We start from the raw sequence: 23,441 nt of genomic DNA, 5'->3' as shown, positions 1-23,441 counted from the left end.
TATGAGCACCGGGGAGAATCGTCTATCTTTATTTTTATAGTCTGTCTTGAAGATTTATTTCACTGTCCTTTTTTGTTAAAATTTTATGTCTTTTTTGTTTTTCTTAAAAAGTACCCTTTTATCCCACAATCAGCTGTTTTTCCACTGGCCATGTGTACAGGTACATAGAAAACGTATCTACAGCGTATGGTACATGCCCCCTCACGATGAGTTCTCAGGGGCTGCCAGACACCGGCAGCAAGAAGGGGCGGGTCAGTGCCACCCTGTGCTCAGGTACCCCGAGCTGTGGAAGGGGGTCGAGGATGCAGGAGCTCCACGAGTCCCAGAAGGCATCTGGGAGGCAGCGGCCTGAGACTGGCCTTGTTGAGTCTGTTGGGGAGGAGGTGGGGGAGGTGGAGGCAGTCCGGTCTGCTGAAGGGGTGGGGGGTAGGAGGATGGGGGTACTGAAGAGTTCGCTGCAGCACCAGGGTGCATCAGTGCCGGCTGAAACCCCCCTAAGTTCTGATAGTGGTGGGGCTGCATTGGGGTGTTGGTAGAGGGGGCTGGAGGAGGCGGAGGAGGTGGTGGCGGAGGGGTAAGTGACAACAGGGTGCCTCCTGAAGGAGGCGGCTGCTGCTGTTGGGAGGTCTGACCCTGTGGGGGAGGAGGTGGAGGAGGTGCAGTTGTCATCATGAGCTGATGTTGCTGGATAGGAGGTGGCTGCAGGTTGACGTGTAGCAGGGTGGGGCCAGGCATCGGGTGTGGAGGCGGAGGAGGTGGCGGCGGAGGAGCAGCTGAACTCTGATAGTGCACGCTGTGGGGAAGAGTCTGTATCAGGGACTGAGAGCCTGGAGGATAGGGCGGCGTGACAGAGGGTTTAAACCCAGGGAAAGGTCCGGCAGGTGAGGGGCTCTGGCTTGGAAAATAGGCTGTGGAAACAGGCGGTGCTGGCGGTGGTGGTGGCGGTGGCGGTGGAGTGTTCTGTGTATTATACTGCGGAAAAGCACTGGGCCCAGTCTGAGTCTGGGGCTGTGGTTGGTTCTGAGTTTGGGCAGAGAACAGCGCCCTCTGGCTGCGATAGGGCGAACCCTGAACCTGAGGCTTTGGAGAGTGGAGGAGGGACGATCCAGGGTAGTGGACTGGTGAGGAGGGTAACGGGGTGGGGTGAAGCTTTGTCGGTGTTAGCGGGGCCGATTTGGGTCCTGTCGGCTTGCTTGTCGGCTGGCTGGTCAGATTTGGCGTCCGAGGTTGACCATCGCCATCTTCCTCCTTCGATGGCCGACCAGAAGGTTGGACAAGAGGGCCAGGAGAACAGGGCTGCAGAGGAGACGGACAAAAGTAAGCAGAGATGAGTCAAATTAATCAATTTAATCAATGAAACTTTAACAGAAAACATGACTAAAATTAATTAAATTTAATAAAATAAAAAATAAAAATAAACTGGCAATAAAACTGGTGATGATAGCCTGACGTCAACTCACTGTGTGGGTCGGGGTCTTCTGGACACTCGGAGATGCACACTCCCTCATCGAAGGCGTATCTCCACCTTCTGTCTCACCATCTAAAAAAATAAAAATAAAAATAAAAAAATACAAAACAGATCATCATTTAAAAAAAGAAAAAAAAACATGAAAAATATAAACAGCTCTGATGGAGACAGATCTGGTTGTATGACCATTCATGGATGGTTTAAAATGCTTGCAACACATTGATAGTAAAAAGCATTTCAATACAAATACATTTAACCACAAGCCACTCAAAACACACTTAAACATTCAACAAAGAATGGCACAGTTCTTTAGTTAAATCTAGATTGTTTAATTCAGGTTATGAGAAAACAAATTACTTTATTATTCCAGGATTTCCTGCACACCAGCTGCCTTCATATTGCAAAAAAATAAAATCCCAACTAATTTTACTCTTACAAAGAAACAAAGCATTCACCACCACTTCACTCACAAACAAACTAAAAAAAAAATAAATAAATAAATAAAAAATAGGGAAATGGGGTAACTACAGTCTTCATGTACTACAGCAGCGCACCCCTCAAACTGCTACAGGTATTTTGGGTGCTGGTTCCTTGAAAAATGTCAGTAAACATGATCAACTACTATTACAAAAGGCTTAAGGGCACTTCTGTACATGCACGAGGAGTTTCTGCCCATGGTAGGCTGTAACATATAGGGTTTGCTTCTCCATCCTCACACCGTACGATTTCCGTTTTCTTACCTGTGTCTTTGTCTTTGCTGAGCAGCAGAGCTCGGTGGTAGCTGCGCTCTCGGGCCTGCTCTACAGAAGTCGACGATGTCCTGAAGTGAAACATCAATAAGAAGACTTTATGTACTAAGGTTTGCTACCATGAATGCAGAGCTTTTTTTTTTTTCTGTTTACACATTTCTCTGTAGTTATCATTTCAACACATTAAAGCACACACCACTGTCCTTCTCCTCCCTCCTTCTCTCCGGTGGACTCTGCCTCCTCGTTTGTCTGTGGCTCTCTTAAAGCTGCGGTGGTGGTGTTGGAGAGAGCCGTGGAAGCAGGAGGTAGAGGAGGCTCGCTGGTGGTCTCTAGAGAGACAGAGAAGGCGTCCACCGCTAGAGGCGGCACAGTGGAAACGGGAGAGCTGCACTCTGTCTTGGAGCCGCTGCGACGGGCTTCGCGTTGACGCTTACGGTATTCTAGCAGGGAAACCTGGGAAGAAGCAGAACCACAAAAACCATTAAGTCAAACCAGTAGAGGGCAGCATTTGAAGAATAATAATTCAACCTTTGGAAGCATCAATACTTCTGGAGTCCCGCTGCCAACCTCATTTGTTTGCAATGTATTGGTACTCTCTCTGCAGATTATATAAGTAACTAGTTATTTTTTCAGACTGTTGACTAATTAACTGTTTGTTTAAACTGTCTGGGGGCAAAATGCATTTACAATCTCATTAAGGGCCATTTAGTGTTTTCAGATAGCTTCTTTTTCATCTCTATAGGTCAGTAATCTCACCTTTTTCTTCTGTGGGGGGTTCTGTGCAGAGCCTCCTCCGTCACCAGCGCTGTCCCCATTCAGCGAGCGTGAGAAGCCAAGAGAACTTCCCTCCTCAGAGCTGGGGTGAAAGAGCTGCCCTTGGCCTTCGCTAAACGAGGGCTGGGAGCCAACCAGTGACCCCGTTCCTGCTGAGGGTCCTGCTGCAGCCTCAGGCCTGAAGGGGGCTGCCAGAGGCTCCAGAGTGTGGGAGGGGGTGAGGTCCCTTAAGTTTGAATTGACTGGAGAGAAGTTCAGGCCAGCTGGTGCAGTCGGGCCCCTCTCTGGGCTTTTTATCCAGCCAGAATAAGAGGAAGCACATGCTTCTGTAGACAAGGGAGCCTCACTGGTGCTTTCTACACCCCCACTATCAGGCCTGTCCTCTCCACAGTCCACCGACTCAGCAGGTGGAGGCTGTGGACTCTCTGGAACTGACACCTTGGCTTCTGACGGGAGTCCATCTGAACTAGGAACCTTGATGCAGGGAGAGGACGCCAACGAAGGAGGACGATCGGCCTGGGTGAGAAGCAAGGGATGAAAACACAACATGAACACTGATGAGGCATAACACTAAGAACATGTCTGCTTAACAGACTTAAATTGACATTATGTTTTGGATTACTGGTTTATGTTTGGATGTAGCTGGACATTTTTATTATAGAAAAACTATTACAGCAATACTACCACATTTTCAGATAGTATAATACTGGAACTGAGGGAGACTGATGGTTAAAGTCATTTCCAAATGAAATATATTAGAGGTATGATCTTACCTCCTGCACACAGGGTTTTCGGTTGACCTCTGGTGAGTTCTCCCCTGAAGATTCATTCTGTGCAACCACAAACACACTTAGCCACTTTTTCTTCCTCATGTAAACAAACATGTAACGTTTACAGGCTTATGCATAAACACAGCTTTACCTCCTGAGGGGCATTAAGCGTTGGCGTTGGGGTGCTGGGCAAGGGCTCCATGCTTGGCTCCTCTGTTCGGGGACGTGGAGGGGTGGCCATTAAGGCTGGTGTCAGCAGCGTCTCCAACTGTTCTGTCCGGGTGGGCGTGGCACAAGGGGAACCGTAGGGCGTTGAGCTCTCAGACATACAAGCGTCCAAAGGACTCAACCTTCGCTTTTTCAAAGGAGTGGGCAACTCTGCAAGATGTCAAAATGAGCATGGCATCTATGATTTAAAGTTGGCTTGATTATTTACTGTTATTAAGACTGGTTTCCTTTACCATCATTGAATAAATGCACAGTTTTCTTTGTTAGGTTTGTAGTTTAAGTGGCATTAGATTGATCTGTTCGAACCCAGACTTACCTGGTAGCGAGCAGATGCCATTATAGGGTAGGGGGCTGTCTGAGTCTCCGTTAATGGAGGGGCTGAGGGGGCCTTCACCGGGCATGAGAAGACTTGGCCGTCTGCCTGGGCTGGTGGAGCCTTCCTCCTCTAGAGCTTGCTTCAACCATCGCTGTAAAAACAGAGCCATTATAACAAAGAGAAAGAGTGCACAGGAGACATTCACAACAGTTTCAAACATCTAGTGGCAGGTATATCTACTTAATATTGTAATAAAAATATAGAAACTAACCTAAATGGTCATGGTATTAATCAAGTTACCTAGATGGTGTGTAAAAGGAGAGAAGTTTCTAATTTCAAGCTTAAAAAAAAACAACAAAAAAAAAAAAAAACAACAAAAAAACAAAACCCAAAAACCTCTCCTTATTCATTTAGATAGGGGCAAAATAAGTACCTATAGGTTTTAACAAGATAGCTGCTGAATGATAAATTCTGCTTCTAGACGCACTTTAGTAAAGGAGAATATAAATTCAGCAACTTATTAAAGGAAGCTTCTAAATAAAGCAGCTAAACAGTGACAGTCCTGTCCCTCGATAATATTCTGGGCGACTTCAAATGAGTTCATCCCACTGGAAACTTTTTGATGCATTCACGGAGACGGAGTTAACAAAGAATGGAAGAAATTCAAAGGCTGTGGCATTTTGGGAAAACTTAGTTATTTCCTATGTAAACAAAGATCTACTTTCCAAATCTAGCTGTTTAAGTTTTTCCCATGAGCATCAAAGAAAGGCAGGATTGCTTTTAAAAGCAGAAGTCTGTACCTTCTTGCAGGAACCAGTGGTTGGTGGCATTTCGGGTAGTTCTCGGGAACGCCGTCTCCCGGTGGGGACCCCGGGAGATGTGGGGCTGCGGTTTGCCAAGAACGGGGACAAAAAGCGGACATAGTGTTTGGGCGTGCTGTAGACCTGCTGGGAGCAGGCCAGGCCTGGCAGGGCGTTGAGCTGCGTGGCCAGCACTTCAGGGTCACTGCTTATTCTCAGTGGCCTTTCTGGGACTGGTTCTGGTGTTCGTACAGCACCACGGTCCTGCTGTTTCTCGCCTACCCACTCATTCACAAAGTGCTGTGGAAAAGAGTTTGAGAAGATGTAAAAATTCTAAAGGGTTCCTGAACATTTTTTAAAAAGCCAGAAATATGTTTCATATGCAGAATTAGACATGTGCCTGTACCTTTTTTGTTCTGAAAGTCTTGCTCCCTGTTCGGTTTCTGTCAGGTGCAGGTGAGCTGCTGTGCGGAGGACTGGTGTCGGGTGCTTGTGTGGAGATGGCCTCCGGCTCTGGCACAGTGGGTGTTTCTCCTTCAGGGGCTTCATTGGTCACAGGCTCCACAGACTCAGTTGGAGAGCTGGGAGGCAGGTCAGAACAAGTGCTGATAGTGCGAGCTCGTCGCCGCTGTTGCCCAATGTGAGTACGATTTCTTGAGAAACTTTTCCTGTTCCTCGTGCCTTTAACTTTGGCTGGCTTTAGACCTGGCTCCTCTTTTACTTCCAGAAGTGGCTATAAAAAACACATTTGAGAGTTCAATAACATCACATTTGAATACATAAATCTCTTAAAAATCTGACAATAGCTTGCTCCAAACAAAAACACAATTTTTTTATAGTACAGCTCAGAAGAAGCATTTGTGCCAACATCAATTAAAATATAAATAAAAGTAAAGTTTTTTGTTTTGTTTTTTTTGTTTTTTTTGTTTATCTGTGCTCTGACCTGGATAACAGCTGGCGAATCTGCCGTCTCTGGTGTGGCTGGAGGCTCCTCCTTAATGTCACTGCGGCCCCCAACCTCGGACTTTATGCTGCCGATTCTCTCCAGCGCCTGCTCCCGTCGTTTCTCTCTCTTCTCCATTCGGGCAAAGGCTTGCAGGATGGCCTCCATCTTCCTCTCCTCTCGTGTCTGCAGAGGGTTAGATGTGGGGCATGGAGGAGGGGCGAGGGAGAGGAAGAGAGTGCGCATAGATTAGTTCATGGAGTACTACTCCCCAGAGGTAGCAGTGCAACTGGTTAATGTGTGCTACGCAGCGAAAAGCATTTCTATCTGAGTGCAGAGTGCCATATGCAGAGCCAAGTAGAAAAAAAAAAAATGTCCCTTCATTTTCACAATAAGAGCAACCAAAAGAGGAGATTGGAGTGAGAGAAAAATGTAGGAGAACAAGGTGTTTTAATTTAGCTTGTACGCAAATAAATTTCCCCAGGTCCTTATAAAGAAACCATAGCTACCTCCACCTAAAACAAAGCACTCCATCATTACTCAAAGCACACTTTTGGAAAGGAAAAAAAAAAAAAAATTTTTTTGCCTGCATAGGCTAAAGTTTGCTGTAAAGACAGGACTGTTAGTACGCTTTTAACTCAGTCAATCACCACTACGAGGTTGGTAGATGGGTGGGGTTGGCCATGTATGGGTCAAGTTTACCTCCTTGATTTTCAGTCCCCTCCAGCACGAAGCCGCCCCGACAGGTAGATGGGACTGCTCCGCTGGGTTGGCCTGAATGTTTAATAAAGAAACAGCCCAGTTTAGAAGAGACATGTCCCACCTAAACAAGGCTTCACTAAAAATGGACATGACTGGACTAAAGGATCTCTAATCATCTGGTGAAATTTTTCCAGCGCTAAGGTTACCTAGTAATATGCAATAACACTATGCAGGATATTTACAACTATAGAGCATCTTCAGGAATGCACTAACAATGCCAGGATGTAATTGCCCTTTTCAAAGCAGTGAGAAAAACATTGGTGCCACTCCAAACCCATAGTCTAAGACCCCAAGGTCATGCAATTCCACTTGTGGCTTCTTTGGAGCTTTGGCTTCCAAATACAAGGCGTCGACAAGTATTCAAAAATTTAGGAACAATCTCTTATAGCAGGACTCCTGCTGTAAACCAAAATCTTCACAGAATTTCCTAAGAACTAAGTTTTACAAAAACAACAACAACAAAAAAAACACTACAATAAAAAAGGCACAGGTCTTTTAATTCCTTCTACCAAAAGCTGGGCATTCACTACAATCACTGACCAGCAGCTTATTACACCCATCTCACAAAGAGAGTCACAGCACATCATTTGACATATTCTTAAAATCTTGATCTTTAAAGTGAGATTTAAGGTCCTGCTTGTCTGGTTGTGAATTACTGGACTTCAATCACATGTGTTTGCTTTTTGTAGGGCTGCATGCAAACAGTGGCACCAATGGCAATGATGCTGTATGTAGGCAGAATATTGATCGGTTGAAGTTTGGCTCGAGTAGTAAAGGAAACAATAGCGGAGTTCCCCACAATGAGGAAGAACAAACCGCAGTGGTAGTAAAGGGTTATTTTTAAATGTCCAGTTTCTTTGTATATTCCGACTTCTATCACAGAGGCTAAGCTAAAGGAGCCCTAACAAAAATATAAAGAAAGGGGGAGCCCATGTTAGCAATGATTTGACATTTTGACTCTTCCCACAGGCAACAGAACACCAAGGGTGAAGTGTTAGTATACATAAAATATCTAAAGAGCTGGGGTAGTAGGAAGACAACATAAACCCTGGTTGCCCTTTCCACCAATAGAACTTTCAGTAAGAGCTTAAGCAGGCAAGATATTTCTCTCCCATGCAGCATCTCCACCACACAGATTTAAAAATGACCACGCACACCTACTACGCTTGTGACCGTCAGTGTGCAAATGTATGCTTCTTTGCTCGAGCAGGGTGCCCTCTTCTGCCATGTTGCATAGAAGGCAGCTTATTGGATCTCCCGTAGTCAATAAGGCCTCGGCAACAGGGCTCTACCCTCTGCAGTCACTCCCTCCATCTATCCATCCATCCATCCATCTCTCTGGCCAATTATAAGAACTGTACCTTAGCCAAAGATGAGTCAGCGATTTACACCTTGGGTCTACCATGTGAAACGGAGCTGACTGCAGGGTAATTTCCTGTGTGTGTGTGTGTGTGTGTGTGTGTGTGTGTGTGTGTGTGTGTGTGTGTGTGTGTGTGTGTTTGATCCCATCTCTCGGGGACATACGACCATTTGGCAGAGAGAGTGGTTGAACCCGTAACAGGCCATTTCAATCTCATGGCTACAATGAAGGTGAGAAGAGAGCTCTACTCAAACTGTAATACACACTGGGGGATAGTTTCAGTGTGCATAAAGACACAATACACTGGCAAGGTTGTCAACAGGCATGCGGCACTGCAGGCCTGTTCATGTTCTCACATGGTGAAGGGGCAAAAAAGAAAAAACAGGCAACAAATGAGAAAATAAGCGTAATGACAGACAAGCACAAAGCCTCAGCGCTGTGAGAAAAGGGGAAAAGTCAAAGCTGAAGGAGGGAAAGCACAGTGGGTTTGAACAAAACAGCAACAGATGCACCGATAATAGTGGGAGCACTAGCAGTAGATGAATGGTGAAGGAGGAGGCTGGTTTTATGGAGGAGAGGTAGAAGACAGCTGCTCCTATCCAAGCCCTTAGCAGACAAATAGTTAAGTCCACACCCAGAGCAACAGGGGACAGTTTTTATTTTTGCTCTTTCTGCTGGGTGGTAGCACGGCAGCGGGGGAGGGGGGTAAGCTGTAGCCCCTAGCTTGGCACACTTACCATCTTCCTCCTCCTCTCTGCAATCTGCTCCTCTGACTCCATCTCTACTTCATTGCTAACGGAGGTTTTGTCTTCTAGATCCTCAAATAACTCAGGATCCTGTAAGAGGAGGGGAGAGCGGGGTATGGCGCTTTATCATGGCTGATCATTCAGTCTGGCTACAGACTAGAAGGAGACAGGTAAGAGTGGAGGAGAGGTGAGGTGAGGGAGAGGCTGAGGAAGAACTTTTTAAAGATACGCTTAGATAGGTGGTTGGTCTGTGCACATTACACAACTGCTAAGTGGCCTTCTTGAAAGTTATGACTTTATTAGCACCCCCTTATTAAATTATTGGTGTAGCAGCTTGAATATTGTCATGTCCATTGGGTATCATCATGATATTAAAACCTCCTATGTCTTACTGGGACAGGTCTACTCATGTTTCTGCATTTCTGAAAGCCTGAGGCAGTCCTTTCTAATTCAAATGGAACTGGTTTCTAAACCAAATATTCAAGTCACAAATAAGATTTCCCTGAATCATGAACTCTAAAATAATTTCCACAACCGATAACAAATGAGACTTTTGTTACCGTCGGCGCCTCTGCTTGTGTTACTACTGCACATCTCTGCCAGACCAGTGGAACAAAAGTGCAGTAAGATATGGTCTGTATAAGGAAAAAAAATTAGCTGGGAGGGGACAAAAGTGGATGCATAACAGGGATGATGGGAGAGGAAAAAAAACTAAAAAAGGGAGGGAACTAAACAGGATGTACAATAACAAAGAGTGACTAACAATGGAAAACACATGCACAGACCAAAATAAACCACATGCATGGACTATAAGGGTGAGTGCATTTTAACAGAATAAATCTAAATTAAGAAGTGTTAAAAAGGGTGACTGACACCAGGCATGTTTTGCGCACCGTACATTAAAAAGTAATCTTGCCTGGTTGTTTGAGATGGAGAGGCGGAGAGGAGAGAGTTTTCTCTGCTTGCTGTCGCCTATGTTCTTGCCCTTCCCCTCGCCGTCCAAACCCACGTTCTGGTTCTGGGCCTGGTCGTCCCGTGCCAACTCCTTGTCCTTCCGATTCCCTCTGCGTCTGCCTCCAGAACCCAGGTTCTCTGTGGGCTCTAGGTTGTGCTTGAGCACCGGGCACTCCTGGTTCCCCTTCACACAGGCACAGTCCACCTTGTATTTACTACAAAAAACAAACAAATAACCCAAAGCAAACAAACAAAAACAGGAGAAATTTAGTGAAACGATCTTGTCTTGCTAGCAAGCAATTGCCAGTTTTACTCCTTAACACTTACCAGCTGCCATAGTCAAAATCAAAACCGATTGTGATCTCTGTGCCCTTGGATATCGGCCGCAATGAGTAGATGTATAAATGTAACATGCCGTCCTCAATGACATGACGCACCTGAGGGACGTTCAGAAGAGTATTGGTAAAAAAATAGCGCTTGCAACTATGGATAAGAGTTTTGGTTAATTAAGTGAAAAGAAACAAATTATTAAGCACTTTTGAATGTTACATACTTCAGCATTGGGAGTACAAGAGCGGCGAATGAAACGTGCTTCGTTTCCAAAGCTGCGAGCGTCTACACACATCTCCAGTCCATCAAATTTTGAATAAAATAACACAAAAGGGTATGGCCTGAGGAGAAAAGCAAGGTCAAAGGATGAGTGGGATCAATGCACACAAAACACCTCAATTTAACATCTTAAATCATCTGCCATTACATTAAGAGTTAATTTATTTGACCTGCACTAAAAACGAAGTTGCACTCAATTTAGATTGAGACAAATCCAAGAGGGAAAACCCTTTTGACTCGTGACAAGCTTCCTAACCTCTTGAAGAAGTATCCGTTGGCCTCAAACTGCTGTCGAAGCATGAACTTGCCCCTGTACTCAATGATGAGGGAGTCTGGGGCCAAGTCTCGCACCGCCTTGAGGATCTTCTTGTTCTTCTGAACTTGACTCTGGGAGACACAAACCGCCTGACATAAACAAACATCTTGAATTACATGTGAACCCCAAGAGGGAAAGCTAGTGCTGCAGACTGCTAGAGACAAACAATGTGTTTGGGTGTTATCATATTTGTGTTACCAGTGGAGATTCACTCAGTGTGTATATTTGTACCTCTACAGGGGGTTTGAAAGAGGCTGGGTGCGTGTTGTATGCCAGACTCTTGCCGTCGCCTTGTTCTTTAACACGCAACAGGACCTGAACATCCTCAGTGTACTGATTACTGCTGGCCTCCTCGTAACGCTCCATCCACGTTTTGATCTTGTTCTCCCACAGAGACGGGTGCTCTGTTGGCTCCTGTTCGGGAGCTGCACCCTGAGAAAAACAGTACAAATGTGACTCACAGCTCAGATTTAACAGGAGCATTCTGGATTCTGGAAATGGTGGACGTGAGAGTGTTCTGTAAGTTTACCTTTACTCTAGAGGATTTTCTGGACCCCTCTCGAAAGGCCTTTAAGGTAATTAAATAAATTAAAAGTGTGAGGTTAATCGGCATTCCAAACAGGTGTTTGTAAAATATTAATTTTGTAAGTGAATGAGTAAACGTTGACCTTTTTAGCTCGAGCAGAGGACGCTGGAGGCTCTTTTTCACCACTCTTTTTGCGCTTTTTATCAGATTGCTTATTGCCAAGGCGTCCAGTGGTGAGGGTGATGGTGGTAGGCGTGTGCTGGAAGGTGGAGTAGAGCTCTAGCGGAACCTCATCTCCACTCTCTGTAGCACTGGTGTCCCCGTCTGAATGAGCAAGCGAGTTATTAGGAGTCAGGCAGGGAACAAAGAAAGTGACACACACAAAGATATAAAAAGCTACACCTGCTTCGGGCAAAACAAAAGCTAATCGTGTCATACTAATGGAAGACAAGGCTTGCTACATCACAAACTAAATTGCAGTTTTCTGCTTGACCTGCAGGTGTCAGTACATCCTGCTCTCAGGCAGAATTATATCTGGCTGTCCTGCAGGGGGAGGAGGCTGCACCCTGACACAGCTTACAACCTGCTTTACTCTGTAATGAGCTGGCCATTTACTGCAGCAAGGAAGCCAGTAAAAGCAGAACTGAAACATCTATCTGTGGGTTCTTGCTTCTAACGCCTCATAGTTCAGCTCTCAAAATAATCTAGTTTCTCTAGGTTTTCTTTTTGTGAATTACTGCAACTGCATTGAGATTTTTGTCAACAGAAATTTTTTAAAAAAAAGTACAAGGGTAATGGGAAATGTTGGGAGCTTTATAAATGTGTTCCCTTACCAGATAAAGACTCTCTTTTACGGGTCTGCAGCAGGACGGCCCTCTCTCTATCGAGGTGTCGAGGTTGGCAGCGTTCACACAGGTAGGTCTCAGGAATGTTCTGTCTGTCAATGCCCATGCAGTCTATGTGCTGCCAGGCACTAAAGGGAAACGTTAAGGAGTTTTAATAAACCTTCAAGTCACATTTTCGTTCCCATTAACCACATGAAGTTACAGAAAACTGATCTAGTGAACACAAGGAACAAAAACAGGCAGCTAGATGAAAGAGGCCTGAGTCAATACTAGTCAAAGCTTGTGACTACTTGTGTCTCACCTGCACTTGTCACAACAGATCATGTAGCCATCGTCATGGGTGAAGCCACAGATGCAACGGGTGATGTCAGCCCCGTAGCTGCCATCCTCTGAGGTGCTGAGTGTGGTGCCCCTGGACGCTTCGTCCTGGCCCCCTGGAACAAACAGCCCCCCCTCTCCTTGTCGGATCAACATGGAGGGGGGTGGGGAGGCTGGCGGTGTAGGTGGGGGCCGCGCCCCATAGTTGTGGTCCTGAGAGAACAATTGAAAATGTACCTTTCATGTGATATAGGTAAACGTTGCTTATCAAAATAGTTTAGTTTACAAAACAACGTTGCCACAATGGGCATGCACTATCACTGGCAACAGAAAATTACCTCTACAACCAACAAAGTTCTATGTACTATTTTAAATATCCTAAAAAGATTAAGAATGTCAATTAACCAACAGCAAATCAGTTTCACTCAATGACTGAAAAAGACAGAGGTTTATGTGTTATAATTGCATTTTCCCCCTAATATCCAAACAGCCTGCCATGTCCTCCTTCCTCTGATGCCTTATGACAAGGAAGCAGTCAATATTGGTCTGTTTTCTGGGTTTCTTAAATCCTCGGGACAAGCATGTTGTGCTGCCTTTAAACCCAAACACTGCTGCATCAGTGATCTAACATGACCACCTTTCTTTAGTCTGTTTTTATCTTGGCAGCTGCTGCCATTATTTGTGTTCGTTTGACTGACAATGATTTTTTTTTTTTTTTTTTTATAAAGAAGCGTTTACACTCATTAATGCTTGTGTTGTATAAGAAACAGCATGAAAGCATGTACTGAAAGCAATATTTTCCTTGTTCACTGTAATTCTCCTGCTCAAGGTTTGCAGGTTATCTGTATAAGTTTGAGGAAGGTGAGGAAAGAGGTGTGTGTGTGTGTGTGTGTGCTTACAGCATAAGGCAGGCCTATGTAACTGTGGGAATGGTGCGAACTGCTACTGTAAATCTGGTGTGGGTAGCTCGACTTTTCCACCACCACAGGGCTGGCCTCCACCGACTCTGGTCTTTAAGACAGAAACACAAACAAAAATTTGGTTAAGAGCTGAAAAGCAAAGTAATTCAAGGACAGTTTCCTTACAACAGTCTTAAGGATGTGTCTGCATCTGGGTAGCTACTGGTGGTGACACAGAGGTTACAGCTGCCAGAGGAAGGCCACTAAACTGTACCACCACAGTGTGTGCTATAATGTCACCTTATCCGGGCTCGTCAGGCCTGAGAGCCCCACATAACTGACGTTTTAATCCCTGAACCCACATCTGTAAGTCAGACAATCATCAGAAAACACATGCTATCCGTCACTCACACAAAACACACACTTGCACAAGTTCGTTCCTACCAAACCAGTCGATCCACTTTTCTGCCACGTTCAGTGGTGAAGAGAGAGCCTGTTTGACCGTTTAGGACCAACCCACCCTTATTATGACATGATTAATCTGTTCTTCAGTTGCTCTGTGGAAGAGGGAAGTGGAACTGGCAAAACGGATGACATGAGACAAGACGGTCCAGTATGAAAGAGGGGAAAAGAAAAGAAAAAAAAAGAGAGGGAAGAGGAAGAGGAAGAGAGAAATACCAGTGCAACATACTGGATAAACAAGATGCATTTGAGATACGGACTGTTTAAGCTATGGTGCCGCAGCTATTTGTTTCAGCTCGATATCCACATGAGTGAATGGCTCAGTCATGTGAAAACACATTTGATTCAACTCTTCCCAGAGCAAGGTGTAGAAAACTGCTCAAAGGTCATAAAGACAAAGTTTTTTACTCTGCTCTCTCCAAGCTACAAAAATATCTAGGCAAAATACAATAAAGATGCTCAATAAGCATAAAGAACTGCCTCATATGGAGCTATTTTAGCAGCAAAGACAATGAGCACCCTGACCAGGCCATGTGAGACTCTGACTCTATAACCACGTTATTTTGAAGCTCGCACTCAGGTTAAAAAGCACACTAGAAAGAGCCAAGGCAATTAGGAGATACAGTGAATAATTATATAGCTTGAACAAGTACTTAAAAACACCCCTTAAAGTTCCCTTTAAACAGCCAGTCCCCAAGGCAAGCTGGTGATACGGTACCTGTGGGAGCCCTTCTCAGCCCTATTGCTCCTTTTGCATGCCGAAAGAGCACTGTGCAGCACTTCCTGTGTGTACTGCCACTCAACTATTCACTGTCAAAGTGAAAACGTAAAGTGCATGCTTCAAGTACAGAGGCGGGCCCAGTGTAAGAGGGGTGTGTATGCGTACACAACAGATTAACTGCCACAGATTAGGTTTGCAGAAAGACAGAACATATATACCTGGGTGCAGTTGGTTCACAAACTTTCTTCCATCAATGATTAACCAGATCAAAGTCTACACTTTATAATAAAGAGATGTGGGTGTGTATCACTCAGAGGAGGAAAGAAGGATTTTATTTTTTTTTTTCAACAGGTTGAAGAGAGACACAGGTGTTACAAATTAGTCTGGGAGGGGAAAAAAATATCAAGATAATGACAAACGAGGCAAACAAGTGAGCGAGCCTGTTCTGTGGGAAGGAAGGAAGCATGTTTGTGTGTGTGTGTTTGTTTCTGTATGCGCATAATTGGTGGGTTTGTATTATTCATACATTTACTCTTGAACAAAACTGAAAGTAAGTAGGGAATACCTTTTGGACTTTTCAGTTTTTATTTCTTAAAAATGGGTTATGCCATGAAAATTAGAACTGTTAATTTCATCCAGGACAGAGGGTTTGAAAACCTTCTTCCTGACCAAAACCATCCCCCACGGCATGTCGTACAGGTTGAAGAGAGACCGGTAATAGATAAATTACCTGTCAAAATAAGTAATAGATAAGGTAACAGAAAAAGTGTGTTCAATTGAGTACCAGAAAAGTACCTGGTTTTTCAATTTTCCATTATACGTTCTTCTCTGTAACTGATTTGCCATTTATCTTAAGTCACCTCAGATTTTTCCATTCAGGTGTTTAACTGGATAAGTTATTAGATATATGAATCTAATTCTGTAAACTAAAAGAAACGAAAAGCTTTTTTAAAAAAAAACAAAACAAAAACCAATAAGCTTTTATGTAGCCTGCAAACAAAAACAAGTTTGACGCCGCTGAATTACAGGCACTGTGTGCATATATGTAGTGGGAGGACTGCAGATATACAGTCCAATAATCCGTGACTGCCTGCCTGCGCACAAGAACAGATGAAAGAGGGTGGAATGAGGAGAGAATTTTTGTAACAAAGTTTAACTTAAAGGTGGCAGTTAGCCATTTTCTAGTTTTGCCTAAAAGAACGCCACAAGTGTAAAATAAATAAAAGCATGGAGAGACAATATCATTTAGAAGATGAACATCTGGTGCGAGACTGTAAAGAGGCAGAGTGGACAAGCAGAGTGAACATGAGAGAGCGCAACAGCAGGGAGAGGAAAGAGAGCAGCCCCCGAAACGCCACCGGCAACGCCTTCACTCCTAAAGAGCTCCTGCTTGCTACCATGGCAACACTACGTATTCTGTCAGCAGCGTGTATGCGTGCGCTGGGCTCTGTGTGTGTCAGCGTGGACACACACACACAAATGCATGCACACACACTGCATTGGCCAACAGCTGGTGACACTGCTGCAGATTTGAGGGAGGACGTGGAAAAGACGTGACGCCGTTTCTCGGGCGAGTAGCAGAGGCTGAATATAAAATAAGGAACGTAGCCAAAGTCCTTCCAGAAGTCTTGCCGCTTGGCAGCCATCTTGAAACGCATCTGGGCACTTATTTGGGTGGTCATTTCAAGGCATGATTTAGAGCAATTCTGATTTTGGTTACACCAATTATCTCACAGATTAAATTTAGGAATTTGTGCGGTAAAGATTTAAGAATCCTTGGCAAAAATAATGCTACTGCTCACTTGATTTGATATAAATTATGACCTGAGGTAGGTTAAAATAAATCAAAAGGGTTTAAATTCTTTAATAGCCATTAGGGGGTGATTCCTGTGGGTGCATAAAGACTTCTAGTTGCAGTAAGCACTCTGTGCCCTCAGTAAACACTTTCCTAACCAGTTTATGGGCTCAGTTGCAAGTTTCAGGTCATACTGAAGTGAATAGGAAAGGATGATTATCCAGACGACACTTTTTGGCTAATTAACTGTCGGTCACAAGTCATTAGGCCAATAAGAGTGTGGTTTCGTAGTTGGAGCCACCCCTCTCATCACGTCTGGCAAAAATACTCAGCTCGAGGTTTCAGAAACAGCACAGTGCCTGCATCCATCTTTTATGTCAAACATGTTCCTGACATCTCTACAGAGCAGTGTGAGCCCAACTATGCTGTGCCTCTGGTCCAGACAGGACCTGCACAGCAGCAGGTGGAAGCCCCTTTCAAGCTTGTTATCAGCCTTTGAATAAATCTGCAGCAGGCAGTCGGACACAGAGCACTGACGGACAAAGAACAAGGGAGAGAGTGAAGGCGAGGGGCTTACTCGTAGCCCCGGTGACAGCAGCACTCAGGGGGTGGGGGGTAGCTGGCTGGTGTTGGGGGAGAGACACCATATCTATGCAAGGACCACCTGTCACTCAGGGCAGTGTCCATGGCAACAGGCCCTGCGCAGTGCAGAGAGGAAAGAGGAAGGGAGGGGAGTGAGGGGTAAAAACCATGGCAACACATGCTGTCTGGGTAACAGCTCTGATGAAGGCGACAGTGGTAGCAGCAGGGAGGGGAGGGCTCTCCCTTGTTTTTAAAGAGACAGGATCCCCTGCATAAGCAGATGACGTGTGTTATTCTTTAGTCGTACGCAAACCTCTTGCTTCATTTATTTGACCACAAAACGCCGCGGCAGTGTCCTTGACAAGACTATAAGGAAACCGAGAGGAGGGGCGATAGGAAGCTTGTTGCCATGGCTCCATGCACCATTTCTGCTTCACTGACTGAATGCAGTGCACACATGTGCAAACGTCAAGCTTACAGCATTAGACAAGGATCAGGGAAAAGGAGGAGGGAAAAAAAAAAAAAAAAAAAAAAAAATCATACGTGGTGCCTCTGTATACTACACACAGTCAGCTTTATAAACAGACTGCACACATACAGTGCAGATTCACATGGTAGATGTAGTTAACTGCTCAACAATGTGAACATCTACAGGAATCAATGACAACACTGAACAGTCCATTAGAGCGCACACTAGAGGGGCCCTGCTTCCTGCAAATTCCTGTCCCATTAACAGTAGCTTTGTAAATATACGAGAAGAGATCTGTCTGGAAAAAAGAATTTTTTTTTTTTATTTATTTATTTTTTTTTAAAACAGCAGCTTCAGTTATTACAGAGGGCATGTTGGGGCCCCTGAAAAGGAGAAGGCGACAGACGTGCTCAAATAAAACTATATACACGACACAGAGGAGGGGTGTAAGATGAAAGAAAGGAGAGCAAAACTGAGAATGACATTTTGGTGATACAACACAACGAAAGATGGTACACAACAGTGAATAAGAGGAAGTGAGGGGGCATAAAAATGTGCACAGTAGAGGCCTGGTGTTACTCACTCTGAGCCAGCAGCCATGTCCAGGTATGAGGTGTCTGCAGTGTCCACCCCTACTGGGATGACTATGCTCATGACGTTCTCTGCTGATCAGTTCTTGTCCTACTGAGTCCAGAGAAAGGGAGTCCAAAACACTGAGGCATGCCAGCCACAGCACTCATTGCAGACATCTAAGTGCATCCACAAGGCCTGAATATAGAAGGGGGACAAAAAAAAGAAGGAAAAAAAAAAAAGAAAAAAAAAGAGACAATTTATTAGTAAAGTGAAAGTGAGTTTAAACACAGGAAAACTGCATGATCTACCAAACCTGAAATCACAATTCATAGTGAAAATGGGGTATTTCCAACACATGTAAATGTATGATTCACACTTTCAGATGAGCAACGTTTTTCACAGGGAAGTGTTTGCCAGGAATTTCCCCCCTGACAGGGTTACCGAGCTCAGGTTAGTGGCTGATGAAAAGCGAGAGGGGAATGTTTCTGTAAGGTGAAGCCTGAGCCGCCACCAACTGCTGCTGCTGAGTGAACTGCGCTAAAGCGACCTCTGCACACTCTCAGCCATGCATGCAAGAAAGGCCTGCACTGCAAGAAAGCTCCCACAAAGGGGAGCAAGAGAACACATAGCAGTCGACCGCCATGAAAGGAGGGAGAAAAATGCAACATAAAGGCCATTCCCCCCACCCCCTTTTGACTGAATAGAAGTGCTCCGTTTTAAATAAATCTAAAAACTGTAGTGTACTGTATTTGCATGTCCACACACCTACACAGTAGAAAAGTTTAGGTTATAATCTTTTAACGGACATTGAAAAAGCTCCCCAAGTTGAGAATCAATAATTTAACTGTTAGGTGTCAGGCAGGTGTATGTAGTGCAGGAGACTGGCTGGACTAAGAATTTTTCTGGAAATAGCATACATGGGAATATTAAAATGCATTTGTATGGAACTTGAATCCAGACGGGAGCATATGTGTCAGTGTGGCTGCCCCTGATACAGAGCTCTGTTGATAAGCGGGATTAGTGGGAGGGACAGATGCTGAGACAAAATAGGCTGGAGGTCACACCTTCAGCCTGCTTATGCACTCTGGGGCCCAAACAAAGGCTCGGATCATGGCTAAGGTTTTCGTTTGGGGGAAGGTTTACAGAACATGTCATGTATTCACACATTTAGCAAGCAAAAACACACTCTCTCAAGAAAACCTGTCTCTGCATGCCTGTGTGGGTTTGTGAGGTAAGATCATTAAATCCTTCTGGAGCACTGCAGGTCTGCACATATACAGGACGACTTTCCAGGAAAGCTTTTATTTCCCAAAAGCCCCCGCCTCTCTCCCCCCTCAAACAACACAGCATATATCAAGGAAACCCTCAAATTTTTCACACTGAGGCACATGTACACCAGGAGCTTTTTAAAGTAGACTCCACAGCCGTGATGATGGTAGTAATTTCAGGTACCAATTCACCCAAAGGCACTGTTTAAGCCAGGAGGACTGGTGAGAGCCTCACAGACATGACAGCTGTCAGTTCCAGGCCTAATTAATAGAAGGAAGAAGACCCCTGTGAGTGTGCGTGTCGGCCAAGTCTGGGATCACCTTCTAAATCCTCTCCCGATTCTTTGTGGGTTAAACAGGACAACTGTATCACAGGCAGGGGCATTTCATGATAGACGCTGACGTAACCAAAACACTTTCTTTCAACAAGAATAGGGCAGTTTGCCAAAAAACACAGAAATGACAGATCCCCCCCCCCCCCCCCGTATTATCAGAGAGGCCCAGTATGTTTTAGCATGGGTAAAATAGCTTCCCTCTAAAGCAAGTCATTTGTTCTCTCTTCCACCATGTTTGCCTCCACTTGGTGCAATGAATCTTGCTGTCACTACTAAGGAATGCAGACATTTAGCCCCCTTCCACTCATATAAACAGATAATCTCTCACTTTGTCCTTTCAAAAATACCTCTACAAGGAGGCTTTAAGAGTAGCATGCACACATGTGTGCACTGTGCTGCAGCCAGACACACTAAAGACTGACAAAGAACAGCGGGACAAAAAAAACAACAAAAACAAACAAACAAGTACAGTACAGCAGTACAGCAACATTCCTCAGTAAATCGGCGTTTCACTGTGACTGCCTCTGCCTGCTCCTCCTACTTCCTTTAGAAGGGCCGTCCATCACCCTGGAGAAATGCAGCCAAAGAGAGAGAAAAGACACCCCCCCCCCCTTCCTGAGCCCAGTCACCCCGCCCAAGCGGATTTCTCTCCCTCCTCTGTGCACTTCCTAAATAAACCTGAGACAGTAACGCAGAGCTGAGGGAAAGGGGAGTGTCGCAGACACAGCTCCCAATTACACGAGTGCCAGGAGAGACCATTTAAAGCCACCTTTGGCTAAATCCTCTGCTGTTATGGAAACACATGGAGAGTGGGGAGGGAAAAGCGAGGAACGTGCACAGGGGAGGGCGAGCAGACAAACGTGAAAAAGAAATATGGCAAAAAGTGGGTAATAGTAGAAGAAACCGCAGCGTGGAAGTGGTTTACATTTTCTTGGTGTCTCAGTTCTCCAAATGTGCTCACTGAATAGATTTGCTCATCCCGCTGAGAGCTTAAAAAAAAAAAAAAAAAAAAAAAAAAAAAAAAGAACGAACAAACGAACGAACGAACGAAAAAAGAAAAATAAAATTACCAAAGGCTTAGAGGGCGTGGGGTGGGGGAGGTGTACTTGGGGTATGTCTGACAGTGATGCTGCACAGCCCCGACCTGGGTGGACTCTGGGTGGCGGAGTGGAGCACAGAGCGTAAACCCAGTCTCTCCTTTCTCCTCCTTCCCTCCCTCAGCGAGGGGACACAGTCACGTCATTGTGTGTGTGTGTGTGTGTGTGTGTGTGGGGGGGGGGGGAATGATTGCTACCCTTTTAAGACAGAGCTGCACTGAAGTCGGCAAGGGAAAACCCATACCATCACCATCGTATTCAAATGATACTACCACAGAGAGCAGCTTTTCTCTCTCCTCAGTTTATCACCACTGCTCTATGTGCAACAGCATCGTTATTCTCGTTTTCGCAGCAGATCATGTTTTTCCTGAAGTGGGAGGAGCAAGAGGAAAATGAGGGATTCCAACTAAATCCCAGGGCCCTCTCTGCCAAGCAGATGTGACTTCACACCATCCTCATAGCTGGCTGCAATGACTCAGCTCGGAAAACGGATAAAACAAACTCCCTACACATACACTCATGTAACAGGAAGCATGACCCAAATGGATTCTCCCCCCCCCCCCCGTACCCACCGGGAGACACACGAGATCTGCCTTTTTCTTCATAAATCAGTGTGCGCATGGCTGCCAGCAACACTCCCTTTGCACTCGAGCGCTGAAGGTGAAGTCATACATCAATACAGCAGGGGATATGGATGTGAGCGTTCACACAAGCACTTTTTGCTACAACAATAGGAAATGTATTGGTACGCATGAAAACCAAAGGCTCATTAGACTGTTAGGAACAGTCCGTTTAAATGTCAGGCAATGAGGAGAAGGTATTTATGCAGCTGTTTTCAGGTACCCTAAATGAGAACTAGTAAATAACTGACTAAAAGGGGAGAGCAGTGTAGCAGCAAGCGGCGTGTAAGTTCAGACAGCGAGCTTGAGCCCGTATGGCAGCAAAGCTGGGACAGCCCTCCTGTAGTCTGAGTAATGTCCTTGTACAGGAGATCCCTGGGGGCACAATCTCTCCATCTCCCTCTCACTGCTGCTTCCAGAGTCAGAGTAATGTATGGCTATGTATGGTCAATGACAAGTCTCTTTAAACATCTGAAAAGTAAAACTGATGTACTAGTAGGTTTATGAAATCGACCATTCTCATATCTGCTCATAAAGTAGAAAATAATTTTTTCTACTTTTCAAGGGTGAAAAAAGTCAGCATTTGGAAGCCAGAAGGGTTGGTGGTGACGGTGTTTAAAACTTTCAGTGCTCACATTGAAAACCAAAGTTACACATTACCATCATTACAAAAACCTCTGCTAGATTTAAACACTAAAAATTAGTCATCTGAGCAAAAATACACTAGTTCAATATACTTCCTGTAAAAATACATTAGTTTGAAAGTCACGCTAAATGACAACAGGAAAAAAAAAAGAAAAAATTGTGTTCATGAAGACAAACAAATAGGTTGTGCTTTCATGATTATTTTCTATTAATTTACACCGGGTTTCTTTAACAGTGCGAGGGCCAATAGGATTCATTTTGTCCCTTGGACTTGGGAGAGCTATCATGATTAGAGACTGAAATGCAAGCACATATGCAGCTGCTTCCTAATTACAGCATTTGGAGAATGCACTTCATAGCTAACTAAAATGTGAGCTGTGTGTGTGTGCAGAGAAAATGGGGAGCGGCTACTCAACATCTACAGGGCAAAAGAACAGCAAGAGCCACTCAGGACCCATTATAACAGTGTTTGATGATCAATTTCACGCTTGGACCGCAGTGTTGTTACATCACCAACGTCGATGACACGGCCCCTCTTTATTCCACAACCCATGAATGCTATTGTAACCCAGGCATAGCAACAGGAGAAGGTTGGGGAGGTGTAGTGGGGCTGTGGCCTCAGTAGCTCTAGCCCTAAAGCCACCTGTCAGGGAGGCAGCTTGCTAGTTTAAAGAGGGATCTGTTATGCCTGAGCTAGCGGCACAAAAACAGGTCACCTGAGCTCTGGCTTCTCCTCCCAGCTGGGATACCATGTGACTCTGCTGGGCTCCTGAGCCAGGCAGCTTTGTCTCTGGTGTTTGGGCACTACACATGTGAGATCTCTGGAGACCAGGCAGCATCTACACAGCTTAGCTCCACATGGCGAACAGACAGTTACTACACAGAGGTGCTACTGTTTCAGAGAATTAATGTCTGGAGATAAAAGAAGGGCACAAAAACAACAGGGGCTCTTCTTTCTGGCTTGTCAATACATCAATATACCAACAGACATCCTGCACACTTGTCTGGTTTCTTTATTGTCTCCATCTCTCTCTCTCTCTCTATTGCATAGTATGCTGAGAAAAATTAAGCTGGTTTCCACTTAGTGTGTGGCTTTTTGATGGCACAAGTCTGCCTTGGGGGGTCAGGGTGAGAGGAAAGGTGCGTCACCTGAGACTGCCATGTCTCCAAGCTGCCCGGCCAGAGCACTCTGTCCCTATGGCAGAGGGAGAGTGGCACCTCACCTCACCATCTCTGTTAACACAGTAAACAAACACACACTTTCCTGCACAAGGCCACCAGGCACACACAGAGCCAATCGGGAATTTAACACTGGCTGGTCTGATATTCTGTGGACAGAGGGGAACACCACAAAAAAAGAAAAAAAAAAAAGACGAGGATGAGTGTTTGAATAGAGGCCTCTGCTCCTTTACAAGAACGAGCAAGGCGGCTTGGGATTTTGTGTATTAAGTAGCAAAGACTAATTAGCCATGATAGTGCCTTCTAATTCAT

The 23,441-nt window shown here is 45.0% G+C and overlaps 1 protein-coding gene across 7 annotated transcripts in view; it reads right to left on the bottom strand.

Annotated features, from left to right (window-relative positions):
* Window positions 1-23,441, bottom strand: part of kmt2e (lysine (K)-specific methyltransferase 2E) — a 28,767-nt gene continuing 5,326 nt past the window's right edge. For 2 of the 7 annotated variants that reach the window (XM_026147490.1, XM_026147491.1), the window contains exons 2-25: window positions 17,996-18,180; window positions 13,384-13,495; window positions 12,468-12,697; window positions 12,155-12,294; window positions 11,464-11,645; window positions 11,325-11,363; window positions 11,027-11,227; window positions 10,736-10,884; window positions 10,424-10,541; window positions 10,198-10,307; window positions 9,833-10,085; window positions 8,908-9,006; window positions 6,751-6,822; window positions 6,049-6,234; window positions 5,512-5,838; window positions 5,106-5,405; window positions 4,306-4,456; window positions 3,913-4,139; window positions 3,765-3,821; window positions 2,974-3,507; window positions 2,414-2,670; window positions 2,209-2,288; window positions 1,461-1,540; window positions 1-1,296 (exon numbers count right to left, since the gene is read on the bottom strand). In XM_026147490.1, coding sequence (XP_026003275.1) covers window positions 253-1,296; window positions 1,461-1,540; window positions 2,209-2,288; window positions 2,414-2,670; window positions 2,974-3,507; window positions 3,765-3,821; window positions 3,913-4,139; window positions 4,306-4,456; window positions 5,106-5,405; window positions 5,512-5,838; window positions 6,049-6,234; window positions 6,751-6,822; window positions 8,908-9,006; window positions 9,833-10,085; window positions 10,198-10,307; window positions 10,424-10,541; window positions 10,736-10,884; window positions 11,027-11,227; window positions 11,325-11,363; window positions 11,464-11,645; window positions 12,155-12,294; window positions 12,468-12,697; window positions 13,384-13,495; window positions 17,996-18,066 — 5,019 coding nt within the window. In that variant the 5' untranslated portion in view covers window positions 18,067-18,180 and the 3' untranslated portion in view covers window positions 1-252. The remainder of the gene's footprint in view (window positions 1,297-1,460; window positions 1,541-2,208; window positions 2,289-2,413; window positions 2,671-2,973; window positions 3,508-3,764; window positions 3,822-3,912; window positions 4,140-4,305; window positions 4,457-5,105; window positions 5,406-5,511; window positions 5,839-6,048; window positions 6,235-6,750; window positions 6,823-8,907; window positions 9,007-9,832; window positions 10,086-10,197; window positions 10,308-10,423; window positions 10,542-10,735; window positions 10,885-11,026; window positions 11,228-11,324; window positions 11,364-11,463; window positions 11,646-12,154; window positions 12,295-12,467; window positions 12,698-13,383; window positions 13,496-17,995; window positions 18,181-23,441) is intronic. The other 5 variants (XM_026147492.1, XM_026147493.1, XM_026147495.1 and 2 more) reach the window with 5 other exon arrangements.

The sequence above is a fragment of the Astatotilapia calliptera genome, chromosome 17 (assembly GCF_900246225.1).
Source record: "Astatotilapia calliptera chromosome 17, fAstCal1.2, whole genome shotgun sequence".
Classification (NCBI taxonomy): domain Eukaryota; kingdom Metazoa; phylum Chordata; class Actinopteri; order Cichliformes; family Cichlidae; genus Astatotilapia; species Astatotilapia calliptera.
The sequence above is the reverse complement of the archived record's forward strand: the minus strand, read 5'-3'. Positions and strand labels throughout refer to the sequence as shown.